This window comes from Thermothielavioides terrestris, chromosome 1 (genome assembly GCF_000226115.1).
Source record: "Thermothielavioides terrestris NRRL 8126 chromosome 1, complete sequence".
Classification (NCBI taxonomy): Eukaryota; Fungi; Ascomycota; class Sordariomycetes; order Sordariales; family Chaetomiaceae; genus Thermothielavioides; species Thermothielavioides terrestris.
Window position 1 is genome coordinate 3,714,290 of NC_016457.1, and position 18,254 is coordinate 3,732,543.

The 18,254-nt window shown below is 57.7% G+C and overlaps 5 protein-coding genes across 5 annotated transcripts; 3 read left to right on the forward strand and 2 right to left on the reverse strand.

Annotated features, from left to right (window-relative positions):
• Positions 1–2,224: 2,224 nt before the first annotated feature.
• Positions 2,225–3,683, forward strand: THITE_2125697 (uncharacterized protein; the record flags this gene model as incomplete). The annotated part of the gene is made up of 6 exons (XM_003649428.1): positions 2,225–2,267; positions 2,325–2,474; positions 2,642–2,695; positions 3,095–3,178; positions 3,447–3,493; positions 3,609–3,683. The coding sequence occupies 6 exons, from the start codon at positions 2,225–2,227 to the stop codon at positions 3,681–3,683; spliced, it is 453 nt and encodes a 150-aa protein (XP_003649476.1).
• Positions 3,684–6,072: 2,389 nt separating this feature from the next.
• THITE_2042948 (uncharacterized protein) lies at positions 6,073–7,816 on the reverse strand (the record flags this gene model as incomplete). Its single annotated transcript, XM_003649429.1, has 2 exons — positions 6,073–7,158; positions 7,520–7,816. 2 exons carry the CDS (start codon positions 7,814–7,816, stop codon positions 6,073–6,075), a joined length of 1,383 nt encoding a protein of 460 aa, XP_003649477.1.
• A 1,036-nt stretch (positions 7,817–8,852) lies between these two features.
• On the forward strand, positions 8,853–10,577 carry THITE_120949 (uncharacterized protein; the record flags this gene model as incomplete). The annotated part of the gene is made up of 4 exons (XM_003649430.1): positions 8,853–9,088; positions 9,169–9,547; positions 9,617–9,694; positions 9,753–10,577. The coding sequence occupies 4 exons, from the start codon at positions 8,853–8,855 to the stop codon at positions 10,575–10,577; spliced, it is 1,518 nt and encodes a 505-aa protein (XP_003649478.1).
• A 1,921-nt stretch (positions 10,578–12,498) lies between these two features.
• Positions 12,499–15,144, forward strand: THITE_2169375 (glycoside hydrolase family 72 protein). Its single transcript, XM_003649431.1, has 3 exons — positions 12,499–12,856; positions 12,907–13,738; positions 13,803–15,144. Exons 1-3 carry the CDS (start codon positions 12,773–12,775, stop codon positions 14,489–14,491), a joined length of 1,605 nt encoding a protein of 534 aa, XP_003649479.1. The 5' UTR covers positions 12,499–12,772; the 3' UTR covers positions 14,492–15,144.
• A 55-nt stretch (positions 15,145–15,199) lies between these two features.
• On the reverse strand, positions 15,200–17,545 carry THITE_120952 (uncharacterized protein; the record flags this gene model as incomplete). Its single annotated transcript, XM_003649432.1, has 3 exons — positions 15,200–17,072; positions 17,148–17,149; positions 17,186–17,545. 3 exons carry the CDS (start codon positions 17,543–17,545, stop codon positions 15,200–15,202), a joined length of 2,235 nt encoding a protein of 744 aa, XP_003649480.1.
• Positions 17,546–18,254: the final 709 nt, after the last annotated feature.

Genomic DNA, 18,254 nt, shown 5'->3' on the forward strand with positions numbered 1-18,254 from the left:
ATGGCGTTGTTTATTCTTCTCAGATGCCTATCCACGCGGCCAGTTTCAGTGCCTCAACCCGAGCAGTTCCACCGGTTGACCGACCATCCAGGTTCCCAGAGCGCGCAGCCAAGCTCCATCTCCAGCTGACGAATTCCCAGAACAAGTTTTTCTGGCCGCCTGGACATCCCGACTGTCACAACTTCCTCTTGGCCAGGTTGGTATCGTCGACACCCATCCAGGTAAGTTCCATCGATTTCGTGTCCATGGAGGCATGTTATTTTGCTCCCTTGGCCAGCGTTACCGCTACTTTCGCTTCACTCTCGAGAGCTGACACGCTTCTGTTTTGCCCACAGTCGTGGCACGTCAGGACCTTACCCTACTTCCAACGCCAAAGCGACTTTCCAGCAGGTAAAGTTCCTCTCTCCTTCTTCCCAGAGTGTGGCGCGGTAAGTCGCCTTTACTGTCTCCCTCCCTTCCCCAACCCACTGGCCGATGATGACAACCTTGCGGTGTGTTCTGAAGAAAACTCTCATGATTTACGATCGTCGAGGATCTGAGGCCAAATTCCTCTGTTTCTTTTCTTTCTTCTCCATCTCTCAATTGCGCGCGGTGGGTAACGACAGAGTTCCTTTCACTTTCTCCCCAGAGTGTGGTGCGGTAAGTCGCCTTTACAGTCTCCCTCCCTTCTCCACTCCACAGGTCGATGATGACAACAACGCGGTGTGTTCTGAAGAGGACTCTCATGATTTACGATCGTCGAGGATCTGAGGCCAGATTCGTCTGTTTCTTTTCTTTCTTCTCCATCTCTCAATGGTGCTCGGTGGCTAACGACAGAAACGGTCGCGAGGAGTTTTCAAGAGTAACGACCAGTGGCGTACACCGACAGGAAGGCGAGACGCGTAGCAGAAGCGTTGGAAGAGAGAGGCAAGTTTCGCCTTGTGGCCACGACACCCAGTTGCTCGAAGCTGACGTGTTTAAGCCCAGCGGCGAACCAAGCATGGCAGTAAGCAGAAGAGGCCATTGATCTTTCGATCAGGCATGCCCTCACCATTCCTTGCCATATATATCACTCGATCATGATGTCTTCCTTTTTGCTGGAGCCGCGGAACTGGTATGAGGCCTTCCGACTCTTTTTGAGGAGCCAAGAGTAACACCACATCATTCTCAGGCTTTCTGATCGGATAGCAGGGTGGATAACTTGATCACTGTTCGCAGCACCCCCAGGCCGTCCCCCTGGTGTTGAGGCACTCGTGTCTCCTCCCTGCTGCTACACTTGCTCCAGTTCACTCGCAGACTTCGTTACGGCACTCTCAGTCTCTGATGAGGCAAGTTCCATCCCACCGTTGTCTTAACCCAGGCTACTAAGCACTCTGGCTATGATGTTTACGATGTCCATGATCCGATTCCCCATGAGGACCAACAATCTCCTTCTGAGCTGCCAATTTCGCCATACACATCCCCCGTCCATCTCCTTTTCGCATGGGTTGCTAATTCGCCTCTTTTTCCTCAGGTCTTCGATTAAGCCACATCAGAGCGACACCCCGCTGGCAGTTGGTCTGCCCCGGTCTTCAGAAGCAGCGGCCCATGACCACTGAGGCAAGTCAACGCCCCTAACAACCTAGTGTCGGCGTTGATGACTGAAAGTCCTTGATGCTGTCAATCTGAGTTCTGATGACAATGTCCTATTCTGAGCCGCCTGACAACTCTCGCAACTCCCCAGTCCTCAATATTGATCACTGATCGCTGACCTGTTCGGGAGCCAGAGATACCCAACATCCCCCACTCTTTTGCCCCTGAGCGGCTGGCCACCCGCTCAATGGGGTTGGACTGGATCGATGGCATCCGTATCTTGCTGTCCGGCACTCCACAAATGACAAGGTACGACAGACAGCACCTCCATTTTCAAAGACACCGGCGCCAAATGGGCGATGATGACTGTGCCAATGGTCCGATCAATCTTTCATGAGGACATCTCTCTCGGTCTGAGCCGCCAACATCGCATCTCGCAACGACTATTCCAAATTCCCAGGTCTCTCGCTGACATGCCTATCAACCTAGTTTGCCTTTCGATACGGTTCTCGATAGCACCGATTCAAGACTCAAGTCTCAAGTCCACATCTACATTTCCTTTCCATCAACCCTGTTGGGTTGGTTATTCGAGTGAGGAGGCGAGTCAACATCCCCCCATTCATGTTCGCGGTGATGATGACCCAAAATTGAGGAACGTGCTTCGCTGAGAAACATGATGAGGACAAAAATGAGTCTGAGCCGCATCCTCTTCCTTCGTCCCCATGGGAACTGCCCCGTCTAACTTGGCAACTTGCTGATCTGTCATTTCCCAGGTTACCCGTCCGGATCCAACTCTGATGGCTGGTGCAAACAAAGCCCTACTCGCCCTTCTCGGTTCGACTTGTTTCCCAATGCCTTTCCCTGCGACGTATTGTTGGGCCTGGCGTCATGCGAAGAAGCCAACCTTGGAGACAGCAAGGCAAGTAAGTCCCAACCACGACAGCACTGCAAGCGGCAATGATGACCCAAATGGTGCTTCTTCATCTGACACCTGATGACAACTCCAGCTGTGTCTGAGCCGCTCATTGTATTCATACTCAGCTTCCACAACTTGCCTGTCCCACTGCTGACCTAGCTTACCTGACGTTAGGGCGTCTCACGGTCGACCGAACGGTTGCAAACCATCTTCCAGCCAGCGATTGGGGTACGTTGATTGCCTCTGCTCCTCACCCAAAGCACGACTTCCCGCGATGATGACTATCATGCGCAATCAGAGAACTTAAACACTGACGAAAACCCTACCCGTCTGAGCCGACCACCTAATCTGCTCCTCTGTCTTCTCCCGTGGAAGCCCTGCCCATTTGCTGACCTGACACGCCCAGGCATGCCCCGTTTGCCGAAGCCGGAGAGAGGAAAACACCTGTTGCGCCAAAAGCAAGTACCAAGCACCTCCAAACTGAGTATCATCTCGGCAATGATGACCCATCACTCCATCAGACACCCCAGACTGGTGACATCCCTCTAAGACCTGAGCCGTCCACTTCGTCCTCCTCTCTGCGTTCCGACACGGATGCGTGGCTTCGCTGACGAGAGGGTTCTCTAGGTCATCCCGAGTACCTGCCAAGTGTGAGGAAAGCGCTGCCCGTCCGCATGGAAGGCGGGCTGCCCGGAGTTTTCTATACGAAGCGTGTGTGACCTGGCCTCCTTTCGCAAGGGCGTCTCGCCTCCCACCGTCTCCTTTCAACGGCGTCGCCATCGACCTGCTGTTCGCAGGCTGTCATCAGGCAAGTTTCCCAGCAGCGGAGTTTCCAGTCCCCCCCAGCGATGATGATTTCTTGTCTTCGATCATACACTTCCAACTGGTGAAAATCCCCACGGTGTGATGAGTTGACTTACTCATTCTTCTGTGCTCTAAAGTCGCTTGATGGCTGCTAAACTTTGGCTGTTTGCAACAGGACGCTGGCTGGCTGAGAGTTTCCTCAGGGAGTCATGTCGACTGGAGGTGAGTTGGCTATTCCACTTGCAGTTTACGCTTTGGCCGTGACGGGCTAAGTCTCGCGGTTCATGGCGTCTTACGGCAAAGTATGTTGGCTTCTGTTTTGCTAACTTGGCCACAGATTAGGCTGACTCCCGACCCCTTTGCTTCGAGAGGCAAGTGTCCCATTCCTTCAAGATTCGACCCCAGGCAATGATGAAGTTAAATTCCTTCTCTTCTTCTGACATCTCGAGATGATGATCCATATGCACGGCTTCCCTCTGAGCCGCTCTGTTCCACCACAGCCCCTTACTCTTCCATTGCTGGTTGGAGACCCCTCGCTAACTCGTCTGCCTCTCCAAGTTCCGGTTGGCCCTCAAACTCTTGCTCCCATCATCAGCAACATCAAACCGGCGCCAAGAAATAGGAACGACAAAGTTGAGGCTTTAGCATACTCGACCCTCGTTCCCCAGACAGCTCGCCACACACAAACTCAACAACCAACCCAACAGCAACAGCCCACAAGAGGTAAGCCTCCCCCTCCGCGCGTCATGGCTTCTGTGGCGATGATGACCCTTCGAGTCCCTGCGTGTTTCATGAGGTCTTCAACGGAAGACTATCAAGTCTCGCATACTCGACCTGGCTGAGCCACTTTGACCGAAATGGATTCCGTGGGCATCGCGTGTCTGGTCTGCCCCTGATCTGCTGACCTGTCGCTTTCTCGGGCATGTCAGGGTCTCTGGCTTCTCAGGCGAGTTGAACTGGGGAGACTAGCCAAGGTTGTCTCTCTTTACAAGCCAGTCTCTCTGTTCCGCCTCTCAACCGCGGCCGTGTTGGCGGTCTCAGCCACCGGTTCGGTACGATGGTCATTGGCGAAAAGGCGAGTTGTCTCCCTTCCCCCAGAACTTGACCAAACATCGGAATGATGACAACGGCAGCGCGGTTTCGACATTCTGAATGAGAAAAGCTTGCAATATCTGACCACCACACATCGTACCAGCCTTGTATTTTGACCAGGGCTCTGACAATCTGCTGACAAGAGACTTGGTACAGGTCCGCTGTCTTTGAAGAATCCGGCGACGACAAAAAGGCGAGTTGCCCCTTCCTGCAGAATCCGATCAAGCTTCCGGGATGATGAGAGATGGATGGACCTTTTGACACTTCCAATGAGAAAAACTTCCAAAATCTGACCACCATATTTGATCTCTGTCTTGGATATTGGCGTGGACTCTGGCACTTTGCTGACAAGATTCTCGCTGCAGGTCTGCTGCCCTCGAAGCCCCCGGTGATGACGAAAAGGCAAGTTGGGCCCTTCCTACCAAAGCCGACTACACTTCTGGGATGATGAGAGAGAAGCATGTGTTGACGCTTTGAATGAGAAAAACTTTGCCGATCTGACCTCCACACACCATACCTCCTTTTTTGAATTTCGCCAAGGGCTCTGACAAACTCCGCTGACAAGACTCTCGCTGCAGGCCCGCTGCCGTTGTAGAACCCCGGGACAAAAGTCACTGTCTGTTTCACCGTCCAAAAGAGGCCGGCATCACCAAACGGCAAGTCAGCACAAGCTCCCCCCCAACACAAACCCGTGTACAGCACATTGCTATGATGAGAAAGAAGCTCCTCCGAGGGCGCACTCGCCATGCCCGATGACAACAAATCACATGCCATCCTCCATCTGAGCAACCCTATTTCACCTTATTCTTCAGCCTGTTCTTAACATTGGGAGGCAGGACATGCTAACATGCGGTTTCTGAGACTCAGTTCAGGTGTATCCCTCAGCGCCTTGCGACCAGCCTCTGAGCCTGTATCGTCTTCGCCATTCCGCCCAACGTGCTGGAGTCCATCAAATCCACAAGCAAGGGCGCCGAATGGAGTTCTGCCTTCACTAGTGCCTGCAGCTTCACAAGCAGGACCGAGGTCCCGCCGACATCGAAGTTCGTCTCGGGGCTGAGTGCGTCAAGGCCGTGCGGGATCACCATCCGCCACAACCGTGCAAGCTGCGACTCAAGATCCAACCCCATCGCCAGGTCCGCTTCTGTCGCGTCTGGCAGCGGCAGTTTCTGAATCTCTTTGCGGTCGAACTTGAAGTTTCTCGTGACCGGAAACTGGTCCACTGGGACGGTCACCGTCGGCTACATGTACGGCGGGAGAGGAAAGCGAGAGAGACAGCCGGCGGATGAGCTCTGACCGCTGATGATGTGGGACGTCAGGGGTAAAGACAACACACGCAGCCAGGAACTTGTTCTCGCCCGACCCGCTAAGCGAGACGACCGCATGCGGGAGCGCTCCCTTCAAAACTTCGACTTGTACGATGGTGGCAAGCCGGGCCAACTAATTGCGGAGGTCCAGAGGCACGCATGTCGCGCCGACTCTCAACACAGCCAGCATGGAACAGATCCAGTCCGCTGAAGGGTTTTGGACGACGCCGAGGGCCAGACTGTCCCCAATTCCGGAATCATCAAGCACCAAAACCAGCCCACATGTCTGTTCCATCCAGATTCATGTTGGTGCCAAGCATCTGCCATGCCAGGCCATCACTGCCGAAGTCAAGGATTGGGCCCGGCATATCAAAGAAGTCTGCCACACGTCAGCGCCCGACAGCTCTACCAGGTCTCGGGGACGGTGAAAAGCAAACCTGGAGCGGGGGAACTCAGAGCGGTCCCGTTCGTGCCACACTGACTGTCGCCGAGCACGTAACGCAAAGCTTCCGCAGCCTTCTGCGCCTCTTTCGACGTGGCACTTTCTCGAAGCCAAATCGCCTGCGACAATCTGAGCAGCGTCTTCATCTCCTCCATGGACTGTTCAGTTGCGTCGTCTCCCTTGTCCTCGCCGGAACTGAGCGTTCTGAGATAAAGGCACAAGATGCTCGTCGCCACGAGGAAGTCGTGGGTGAAGGCTGACGTGACCCTCCAGCGGCTCTGGTACAGGCGTCCGTCCGGCTGGCTTTCTTCGTCGAGGAGGTGCTGCAGCTTGAGGATCTCCATGGCTGCGGTGAGGCAGGCAACCCGGGAGCGCTCGAGAGACAAGAACCTCTTGTGCAGCGTGATCTTCATCCGATAGACGCAAACCCGAAGGAAGATTCTCTGGAGAATGACCTGCGAGGATTCAGTGAGACAGGACGCCAAGCCGGTCCATTTCATGGTCGAGGGCAACGAGTCGCTGGCTACGTCGAGCTGCCGGTCGAGGTCAAGCACGTCGGCGTAGGCGGGACAGCGGATCTCGGACGCCAGGTCCGCCACTTTGACGCCCACGGAGAAGATGCGAAGCTTGGCGGCGCTGTACAGAGCAGGCGTGACATCGGTGTCGGGCCGCGAGGGCGGCAGCTCGGCGCTGTGCTCGTCGAAGTCCGTGTCGGCCAGGTTTCGCGGCTCGGCAGCGTCAATCTGGCTCTCGCGGATGAGAAGTCTGGGCAGGCCCATCTGCGTCGATGTGCCGAAGTCGATCTGGTAGATCAGAGCCCAGACCCGCCTCCTCATCTCGCCCTCGAACGGGGAGATGGTGGGGAAGCGGCTGCTGTCCCGGTGGTAGCCCATGTGCATGGCAATCTGAACGATGGTGCCGACCAGGAGCCGGGTGCCGACTTGCATGTCCCGAGATGGGAAGAACTCGGTCATCAGGTAGAGGAGCAAAGTTTCCACAACGTAAGGGCCACCACTGGTGTACTCGCCGAGGACCAGGCATTGGACAACCTTCTCTTTAAACACATTTATGGAATGCAGCACCTCGCTCGAGTTGCTGGCTTGGGCTTGGTAGAAATGTTGAGTTTGGGCTGAAAGACTCATCATGGCAAACAAAAGGCCGATCCACATGATGGGAGTTTGTTGGGGCGCCTTCCAGAATTCATCGTACTGCCAGCACATGATCAGCCATGAGCGTCGGCGATGCTAGCACTACATGTACTCGTAAAAAAGGCAACAACGAGACTCACCTCCCTCCTGAACTTGCCGCTGTGTGGAAAACCTACATACACCTGTATCAGCCAGAGATCCTTCGGCGCCAACTTAAAGCGCACTTGGGGGGCCCATTCTAGCTCTCACATGAAGCAACGACAACGGTGTTGAAGTATCTGGACACAAGCCTATCCGCAACAGGCCGCTCCGGGAGCGATTCCAGGATGAAGCTCCGGGTGAGGTTCCTCGACCAACCGCCATAGAGCAACAGCGGGCCGGAGGGCCGCGCGTCGCCGTCGCACTGCTCCGGGGCCGGCGCCTGGTACTCGTCTTGGTGCTCGAGGTGGTCCTTCAGCTCGGCAATGCCGTCCAGGATGGCTGCCCAGTGCGCCGCGCTCACGTACTTGACCCTCGGGCCCTGCCGCTTGATTGCGCCGTTCTCCGATGGCGATGGCATCTCAGGGGCGGCAGTCAGGCTCTCGGCGGACCTGTCTACTCCCCCTGGACATGTGGATTCCGGCTGCCTTGGGGGCACAGAGTTCGGAGTCTGGCCCAACTCCGAGGGGAAGGCGTGTGACATGGGCGTCGCGGTGTGCTGCATGATTCCCAACACCAGGTTCTCGAGCCGGCTGAGACGATGCTGCGTGTCCGAGACGCCGTGGACCTGGCCGAGTGCCCTCGGAGATCCGGCCGCGTAGGTGCACGACGCAGTGTGCCCCCGGCTCGCGCAGTTGCTGCATGGCCGCGCCCGATCGCAACGAACCCTGTTACCTTTCGTTAAACCCAGACCTGGACAGGGAGGTGTGTAGCTCTTACTTCCGTTTTCGACACGCATTGCAGCTCAGCTGGGGCTTGTCGCGTGGTCCGCGGTTCGGACGACAACGTTGTTCGGCTTCGGCTTCAGTCGGCCGGTGCTCCGGTTGAACTGGCTCCGCCATGCTCGATAGATTGACGCAGCTCGGTAGGTGAGGACGGAGATGTGCAAGTACCAGAAGGAGGATGGAGGGATGCTCCGAGTATAACAGCCGAGGCCAGACATACCATGTCCGAGCTCCGCGGACGAATGCAAGTATCGAGGCTTAGAGACGCGGCGTCCGCAGGCCCGTGCCGTCGGGCTCGGTGCCAAGCCCCGAAGTTCCGAACCAGCCAGGTCCGGGGCAAGTTACACAGGAAGCAAGAGAGGCAAGATAGGATGATAGATCCACTGCGTGCCGGATGAAACCGATTTGGAGGAGGGCCGACGGGGAACGTATCGCTGCTGACGAATGTGGGATCAAAAGAAACCTGCACCAGGGTGATCAGGGGTGTGCAGGGTACCATTTCTCTACTTCCCAAGTGCGTAGAAATACACCAGATACATGGCCGGTTTGACTGTGCGATAAAGACCTTCGCCGGCCAAGGAATAAGCCTTTTCCATCCATCCTCATCAATCATCGATGATTGTGGCTCGCAGATCGCTCGTCAACCTATTCTTTGTGCACGTCGCCGCTATCATGTCTTATCATCGAGGGGCATCGTCCGACGCCGCACCTTCCGACGATGTCGAACCCGGTATCAAGGTTGAGGCAGAGGATGAAAAGACTCAGGATGCCGGCCAGCCCGAATTGGAGGTTGACGACCCTGACATCGTTGATTGGGATGGACCCGATGATCCCCAGAACCCGCGAAACTGGGCGGGCCCGGCCAAGCTGGCCCATGTCGTCCTGGTCAGCGCTTTCACGCTGTACTCGTAAGTTGATCCTTTCGGAGTCAAAGCATACGAGAAGATCTTCCAGCCTAAGTTCCACGAACACTGACCATCCCCTGAAGCAACCTGGCAGCGGTGATGTTTGCGCCCAGCGCCCTGAATCTTGTTGCTGAATTCGCCATCACCGACACCGTCGTCGCCTCGCTCACCGTCAGCATTTATCTCCTTGGATTCGCGATCGGGCCGCTTCTCATCTCGTCCCTGTCGGAAACATACGGCCGACTTGTCATCTACCACCTCTGCAACGTCTTTTATCTCGGCTTTACGGTTGGCTGTGCCTTGAGCAATGGGACTGCCATGTTTCTGGTCTTCCGCTTCCTGTGCGGCTGTGCTGCCTCCTCTCCGATGTCCATCGGCGGCGGGACTATTGCAGACTTGTACAAAGCCGAGGAAAGGGGCAAGGCCATGGCCCTGTTTGGGCTAGGGCCTCTGGTCGGTCCGGTGAGCTTCAACCGTACTCCTGTGTGCCACGTTAAGCTTCGGGTCTAAACAGGTGAGATTGCCAACTAGGTGGTTGGCCCCGCTATCGGAGGCTTCGTTTCTCAAAGTCTCAGCTGGCGCTGGACGTTCTGGGTGATTCTGATCTTCGTGAGTCTAAAACGGCCACGGGCAACATTTGAGGACGCTGCTAACAGAACGCCTCTAGGCAGGGCTTGTCTCGGCTATTGCCCTTATGGTTATGCGTGAGACTTACGAGCCTGTCCTTCTGCAATGCAAGGCAACCGAGATGCGTGAAGCGACCGGGAACACCAGACTTCGAGCGCGCACTGCCGATAAGGACCTCCCTCCACGAGAGGTTCTTCGCCGTGCCGTCATCCGCCCAACCAAGATGCTCATTTTCTCGCCCATCATTCTCTTGCTCTCGACATACTGCGCGTTCATGTTCGGCCTCATCTACCTCCTCTTCACCACCTTTCCCGGCGTCTTTGGCGAGACCTACGGATTTGGTCCGGGCATCTCAGGGCTGGTTTATCTCGGCCTCGGGGTGGGCATGATTCTGAGCATCGGGCTGTTTGGCAAGCTCAGCGATAAGCTGCTCCACCAGCCCAGGGGCGGAAGAGTGGCACGGCCGGAACTTCGTCTCGTCCTCATGATGTGGTCATGCCCCCTGGTCCCCGTTGGATTTTTCTGGTATGGCTGGAGTGCCGAGTCCCACACGCACTGGATCGTCCCCATCCTCGGCACCTCCCTGATCGGCCTGACCGCATTCATGCTGCTGATGCCCGCGCAGCTCTACCTGGTGGACGCGTTTGGCACAGAGGGGGCCGCCTCTGCTCTTGCCGCCAACACGGTTCTCAGAAGCTTGTTTGGCGCTCTGCTGCCTCTTGCCGGGCCGCCGCTGTACTCTGCTCTCGGACTGGGCTGGGGTAACAGTTTGTTGGCCTTCATTGCTTTGGCGTTTGTGCCCATTCCTTGGCTTTTCTTCAAGTTCGGTGAGCGTCTCAGGGCGCGATTTCCGGTCACCTATTAAATGCCGTCCGCAGGTCGACAACTGGGCTCGTGGGGGAAGGCCGACTCTGTGTGACCGATGGGAACCAGGTCCACGGCGTGACTCAGAGGATTACTGTATAATAGCGTCGACTACTACTTCGGAGGTATGTACATTCGCCACGGGTGAAATGTCCGAGTTGAGGCAGATAATGGATTTTTCCTTTGCGTGTCGGTGGTTGGGGAGGAGTACTCCGACTCTCTCCCAATGTTGTAGACGCAGCTCAACCTTCAGGGGTACATAAGTTAGGTGTTTACGAACGGTCAGGGGCCGGAGCAAGGAAGCACTCTTCCGGAACACACACAGATAATTGACGCAACGACATTGAAGGTCCAGTACGCAGCACCTTGAACTTGCCAGCAAAGAATCTATACGGAGTTACTCGGAGCGGATACTGTCTCGTGCTGTAGAACAGCAACTCATGTGTGCCGTTCGAGCGGGCGGTGTGCTGTCATTATTTCACTCACGACACTCCGCAATGCAGTGTAGTTACATCCACAGTATGTGCCGATCTTCGTGCAGACATGGCCTGCTCCAGTGGGTGAAGGGGTGGCTCTGAAACCGGTCCCCGGTGGGGCACCCCTTGCAGTGCAGATCGGGGACGTTGCGATCGCCAAGGAATTGCGAACTGCGGGAGGGAACCAGCCGCCTTGGCGCCAAGAGCACCTTATGCATCCCGAAAACATGGAGACGACGCTGGTTGAGGCTGATTAAGACCGGTGATTTGCAGCATCATGACCTCTCCGCAAATGACCTGAGGTTGTGACGGCCCCCATCCAGCGGCCAAGCGAGTTGGCGCCCTCGGTCGCAGCTTCGGGGGCGAAGTTGCCGATGATGAAGGTAACCATACTGTAGTTAGCTACTCCGTCCTGCGATCTGCCGTCCTGCCCAATTCCGCGGACCATCGTGTCTGCGCAGGTTCCCTGCCCAGTTCCCTGTCGGCTTGCGAAACAGGGTGGAGTTTGTGAAGGGGGCTGTGCAAGCCAAGGTGCCAAGGCGCCAAGCTGCCAAGCTGCCAAGCTGCCAGGATCCTGCGCTCAAAAGGATCCAATTGAAACCTGGGACCAACAGCACAACTTCTCAAGCATGGCAAGCGCGCCGCCTCCAATGGCTCGGCGAAGTTCTCTTATGTGCACTAGTGACGTGTGACTGGATATGGGAGTGCAATCGGCTGGTATACTAGCAGAGGGAACGATGATGCTGTTGCAATCCGAATGCGCATGATGACCTCGTCCACGGTTTGGGAACTCCCTGCACCTCGGATAACCGACGTGAAGGTTGCTTCACCTTGTGTAACTAGCACAGTACGCGGCGCTCCGCACCCATTGCAGCCGAATCAATGAGCTAGTGACAGTGGCACCGACCGGTTGGCACACGCCATTACGCTCGTGTACAAACCATTAAGGAGGGGTTGCTTGCTCGTGTACAAACCATTAAGAAGGGGTTGCTTGCTGCGAGAATTCGTCTCCCACGTCAATGAGGGTTACGTTGGTTAATTTCGATGGTCGAATGGTGCCAGTGGCGAGATAGTGTACTGTACAGTGTACTTTGACCCGCACACAAGTCCCATGCCGGTTTGAGGGAGTGCGGAATCCGGGAATGGTTTAGTGTGCGACTGGATCCATCGCCAACCCCTGAGCAAACGAGATGAAGATGGGAACGAATCCGCCAATAAGTGCATACCTCTTTCCCCAGCAATATTGATGCGCAGATGCATGTACCTGCATAACTCACATGAGGAGCTCTCAGCCAACCAGCATTCAGATGCTTTTTGGCCCACAAGCTGTTTCGCGTGCCGTCCAACCCCAGGCGCCAGGTGGGCCGGGATCCCACTGTGCGCCTGCTTTTTAGCAATCCCCGTCTCCCGACTCCTTGCGTCGTTGTCTCGTTGTCCCTCCTTTTCTGCGACTCTCGATATCAATCCCCATCCTCTTTCGTAATTCTCGGCCGAGGACGCTGCATTCTTGCCGCTCGCTGTGCACTCTTCCAGTTCTGACACTCGTTGACAGACCATATTTTTCTTTTTCGTTCTTCTTTCCCTCCCTCTTCCCCTTTTTCGCTGACGTCGGATTTGAATCGCGGCAAGCAACAAGCCCAAGCCGTCCCGCCGTCCTATTACGAACATTTCGCGAATCCGCCGTCAATAAACTGCTGCAGGGCCCCGGGCCGCCGCCAAGATGCGCGTCACCACAGCGTCTCTCGTGTCCACGTCGCTCCTGCTGGGACAGGCGTCGGCGTCTCTCCCGCCGATTGTTATGAAGGTGCGTGCCTTGCGGTATCGATCCTCCGAGTCGCTGCTCACTCTTTCTAGGGCTCCAAGTTCTTCTTCGAGAACGGCACACAGTTTTTCATCAAGGGCGTCGCCTACCAGCAGGACAGTGCTGCCGGGGGCGCCACCGTCAATAGCACCACCTATCACGATCCTCTGGCGGATGTCGATGCCTGCAAGCGCGATGTCCCGCTACTCAAGGCCCTCCACACCAACGTGATCCGCACTTATGCCATCGACCCCAACGCCAACCACGACGAGTGCATGAAGCTCCTTGACGACGCCGGCATTTACGTCATCAGCGACCTGAGCGAGCCCTCGCTGTCCATCATCCGCGACAACCCCACCTGGGATGTCGACCTGCTGAAGCGCTACACCGCCGTGGTCGACAACCTCAGCAAGTACAGCAACGTGATCGGCTTCTTTGCCGGCAACGAGGTCACCAACGACAACAAGACCACACCAGCCTCGGCCTACGTCAAGGCAGCCGTGCGCGACATCAAGGCCTACATCAAGAAGAATGTCAATCGCTGGATGGGCGTCGGCTACGCCGCCAACGATGACTCGGAGATCCGCGCCAACATTGCTCACTACTTCAACTGCGGCGATCAGGACGACGCCATCGACTTCTGGGGCTACAACATCTACGAGTGGTGCGGCGACCAGACCATCCAGTCGTCGGGCTATGACAAGCAGATCGAATTCTTCAAGAACTACTCGGTTCCCGTCTTCTTCGCCGAGTACGGCTGCAACAAGGTCGGTGGCGCCGCCAACCGCACCTTCCAGGAGACCACTGCCCTGTACGGGGATGAGATGAGCCCTGTTTTCGCGGGCGGTATCGTCTACATGTACTTCGAGGAGACGAACGACTACGGTAAGTCGAACGATTCCTCCCAAACCACGCTCATTGGACGCGAACGCCTCCTGACTCCCCGCAGGTCTTGTCAGCATCTCGGGCGACACCGCGTCGACCATGAGGGACTACAACGCGCTCAAGACGCGCGTCGCCGAGGCCAACCCGTCGTCGACCTCCATGTCCGCCTACAACCCGACCAACTCGCCGGCCGCCTGCCCGCCCGTCTCCGAGGACTGGCAAGTCAAGGGCGAGGCGCTGCCGCCGACCCCCGACAGCTCGCTCTGCCAGTGCATGTACGACTCGCTCAGCTGCGTGGCCGCCGCGGACCTGCCGACCCAGAACTACAGCGCCATCTTCGACTACATCTGCGACCCCTCGCGCGGCAACCTGTGCGCCGGCATCAACGGCAACACGTCGACCGGCGTGTACGGCGCCTACGTCGGCTGCAACGCCACCCACAAGCTCGGCTACGCGCTGGACCAGTACTACAACTCGCAGAGCAAGGCGAGCAGCGCCTGCGACTTCGGCGGCCAGGCCGTGCTCAAGAGCGGCTCCGCCGCCAGCTCGTGCAGCGCCGCCCTGGCCAGCGCCAGCTCCGCCAACGCTGTCGCCGCCACCGCCACCAGCGGCAACGGTGCGGCTGCCGCCACCAGCAGCAGCGCTGCTGTCGCCACCGGCCCGATCCGCAGCCTGTTCGCGCTGGGCGATCTCGTCGTCGGTCTGTACGTCCTTGTTGCTATGGGCGTGGGTGCGACCATGGTGCTGTTGTAAACTTTGAACTCGGGGTAGGAACTGGATTCTCGCTGAGGTGAAGGGTTCCGGATGTATTCCATGTACTGCATTGAATTGGTCTCTATCTAGACTGTGGCTTTTGTAAGGCCGTTTGTGTTGGGTTATATTGCTGTTGTACTTTGAGTAATGCGAGCTTCTTTGTTGGGTATTGCTTGTACGCCTCGTCTTGGACGCTCGTTTGATGCTATCGTTTTTCTTTCTCCGGTCGAACCTGTTTTGAGTACTTGTCCGTGGTGTGTGATCTTCCCCATGCGCCTTTTTCGTCGCCTTCTTCAGAAGAGTCAAGCAACGGTGGTGGCAGCGTCCGGGAATACCAGGATACCACGGGATCACGACGGCTCGGACAGATGGCTGTGGGTCGCACAAAGTTCGTGTTCCTGAGGCGGAGGAGTGTCCGCATCTGCCACTTCTCTGTCCGGTCATCTTGTTCACCATTCCTCCGGAATGGTGCTGATAACCAGCTGGCTTCGTTCTTCCCAGGACTTGGCTGGGCATCAGTTGCGCGTCAACTTCCAAGTTGTGGATTACCCGACTCTGGATTAGATGTTTGTGGTATTGTACATGACAGCGAGAATGAGCTTCCGAGGTTCATATAGCCGAAGACCCTTCGACGAACTCCGAACACACCCACCACTCAACTCCCCTTGCAAATTAACTACAGCGCAGCCGGATTAAGCCCGTGACGTATCAAATCAGGATCGAAACGGCCGTCAAGCCCGGATCCAGCACCATATACGGAATGCTCCCCTTGTCCATGGCCTTGCTGTTGCGATAGAACACGGTCTGCAGCCGCTGCAGATCCTGATACAGCCGCTCGCTCGCCGACTTCACCTGGCGGTCCGCCTCGTCCCGCTTGCACTTGTGCATGTGCCACTGGCTGGCCGCGTAGTTGAGCAGGCTCCGGCCCGGCTCGACCTTGAAGCTCAGCAGCCAGGGCACCTGCGCGGCCAGCAGCCACTGCCGCGGCCGGTTGATGGGCAGCGCGGCGACGAGGTCCGCCTCGGCGTACCCGCGCAGCTGCGCCAGCGTGGTCGGCGGCGCCGCGCACAGCGCCGGCGGCTTGGCGGCGACGAAGGCCTGGTAAAAGTTCTGCAGGTAGTTGACCGCGCTGTGGAACGGCGCGGCGATGTGGATGCACATGGTCACGGCGTCGACCAGCGCCGCCCGCGTCCTCAGCTCGGGGAAGCTCGGCATGCGCGCCGGCCCGCGCATCTCAGCCGCCCAGGCCTGCACGTGGCCGTCCGCGGCCACGCTGGCGTCGTCGGGGAAGCGGATGCGCAGCATCGCGTCGACGTACGCGCGCAGCGCCGTCCACAGGCCCAGCGCGTTCTTGGCGTACGCGTAGTTCCTGTACCGCGGGTGGCTGAGCCCCTCCTGCGTGTCCGGGAAGCCGCGCCGGCGCAGGTCGTTGGGCACGTAGCTGCCGACGAAGTCGTACGTGTCGTAGGCGTCGCGCAGGAAGCTGTAGCACTGCGCCGGGCTGATGCCCACCACCTCGACGGCCAGCTGCGGCACCAGCGTCGACCGCCCCGCCGCGTTGAGCGACAGCGTCTTGGACCAGTGCGGGTGCAGCAGCCGGTACACCGGGTGGTCCATGGGCACCGTGCGGTTGGTCGCCACGATGATGGCCTCCTCGACGAAGTGCGCGAGCGTCAGGTGCACGCCCAGCTCGTGGCGCGTCCAGTCCGTCACCTGCGCGCACGTCTTGGCGTACCGCCACGGCCAGTCGTCCTTCTCGCCCCGGGTCGAGTCCCGCGGCGTCATCCGGCGGTTGAAGATGGTCACGGACTTGTCCATGCTTCCCTTGTAGTCGATGCAGATGGCCACCGGGTGGAGCTTCCCGTCCTCGTGCAGCTGAAACAGGCTCACCGCGCCCACGGTCCAGCACTCGTCGCTGCCGGGCTGCTGGTGGTGCAGCACGGCCGCCGGGTCGGGCTCGCCGACCGCCTTGCGGAAGTAGCTGCCGTCTTGGACGAAGAGCGACTTGGGGTCGGCTTTCGCCAGCGCGGCAACCCACTTGTCGTAGTTGCCGGCCTTCGCGGCTGCTGAGAACTCGGCGATCCACCTCGGCGTGGCTTGCGTGATGGTCGTGGGGTTGGTGCCGGTGAACTGCTGGTCGGCGAAGCGGCGGTCGCCGAACCAGTCGTCCAGCAAGCCGATGTTGCCGCCGCCGGCGATGTCGGTGCCGAACTTGCGGTGGTACTTGTTGTAGTCGACGACGTCCTGGATCTTGACTCCGCGCTCGGGCGCGCCGCCGAAGGCGGCTTCCTGCGCCCTCGCGAGGAGCCATTCCTTGGTCCTCCCGAGGATCCCGTCCTTGTCCGGCGTGATTTTCTGCAGTAGCACCTGCGTCTCGACCAGGCCGATGGCGCTGAAGATGCGGAGCGGACTGACCGCCTCTCCCTGCGGTATGTGCTGCAGGTGTGGGGGATACTGAGCGGGGGTTCCGTCGGCGTTCGTGGGATACGCGGACCACTGGTAAAGTTCCTTCTGCTGTTCAAGGCTACGGTACCTCGGCAGCGCGGCCTCGATCCCGAGGACGTCGAACAGCGATGCGAAGCTGGCAACGGTGCGTGAGCACAACGACCATCTTCTAGTCGCAGCAGGGAAGAAGGGGGTGAGATGCCACACTCACGTCTGCTCGATACGGAAATAGGCCTGCGCCAAAGTTACCTGGGTGCCCAGGTACGTGCCCTCCACGATGTTGCCCTCGGGCTCTTGGACGGGAGACTCGTTGCCGGGATCGATGGCCGGGTAGAGCTTCTGTTTCAGCATCTCATTGTCGAAGACGCCGGGGTCAATGGACGGTAGCATGGCATCGTGGACGGACTCTGGCGCGAGATCGAGCGCGTACTCCTTCTCTGACTGGTGCCTGAGGATCGTCCGCTGGCTGGGGCGCGTAGAGGCCAGCCTTGCGGGTGGCACGGGCAGGTTGGCATCCAGCGGTTTCTCTTTCTCGCCGCTGAAGAGTCTTCGGATGAAGGCCAATGCCCTGACCGGGGGCCGTGACGATTCGGGTTGCTGCTGGGTCATGGTGAGGATGTTGGCGATGCGGACGCGCTTCGATTCTCTTCGCTGCGAAGGCGCTCGATCTTCTTGAGAGGATTCGGGACCTGAAGGAGAGCTACCTCGAAATGAAGGGAGCCTAGTTTGCTGGGAATCACATGCCGGTGCCTGCAGGGACCACAGTGCAAACCGGATTGGCCGTGTTAACGTGACGCGGACCCGCGAGGATGTCGCTCTTTGCTAATAGTGGTATGTTTGCTAATCGTGGTAGTGCTTGGGGTACGGAAACCATCGCCGTTGTGACTACCTTACCCGTCTCTTACGGCCTTGGCGGCAGCCGGCCATCATGGTGCCCACCACTCTCTCCCCAAATCTATGCCTTAGAATCCATTGCGGTGCAAATCAACAACATGGGTTGATCCTCTAGCCGGAGAAAGGCAGAAAGGACAAAGCTAGAAGAACGAGAGAGAAAAAAGGGGGGCTCTTTGGCACAGGCGCACGTCAACTCTGGGCACTGCCTCGTGGAGCTTCGTTAAGGGATTAACATAGGCCATGAAATGGAACAGATGTTCAACTGAATCACGCCAGCCAGCATGGCCCAACTTGGTCACAATTTCCACAAGACATCAGCCACTCAGATATAACTAGAGAGTCATTGATTGAGTGCGTCTACGAGGACACGACGGAGGCTTCCTATCCGGCTGCTAAGGCCGCCTCCGGTGTGTCGTGGATGGCC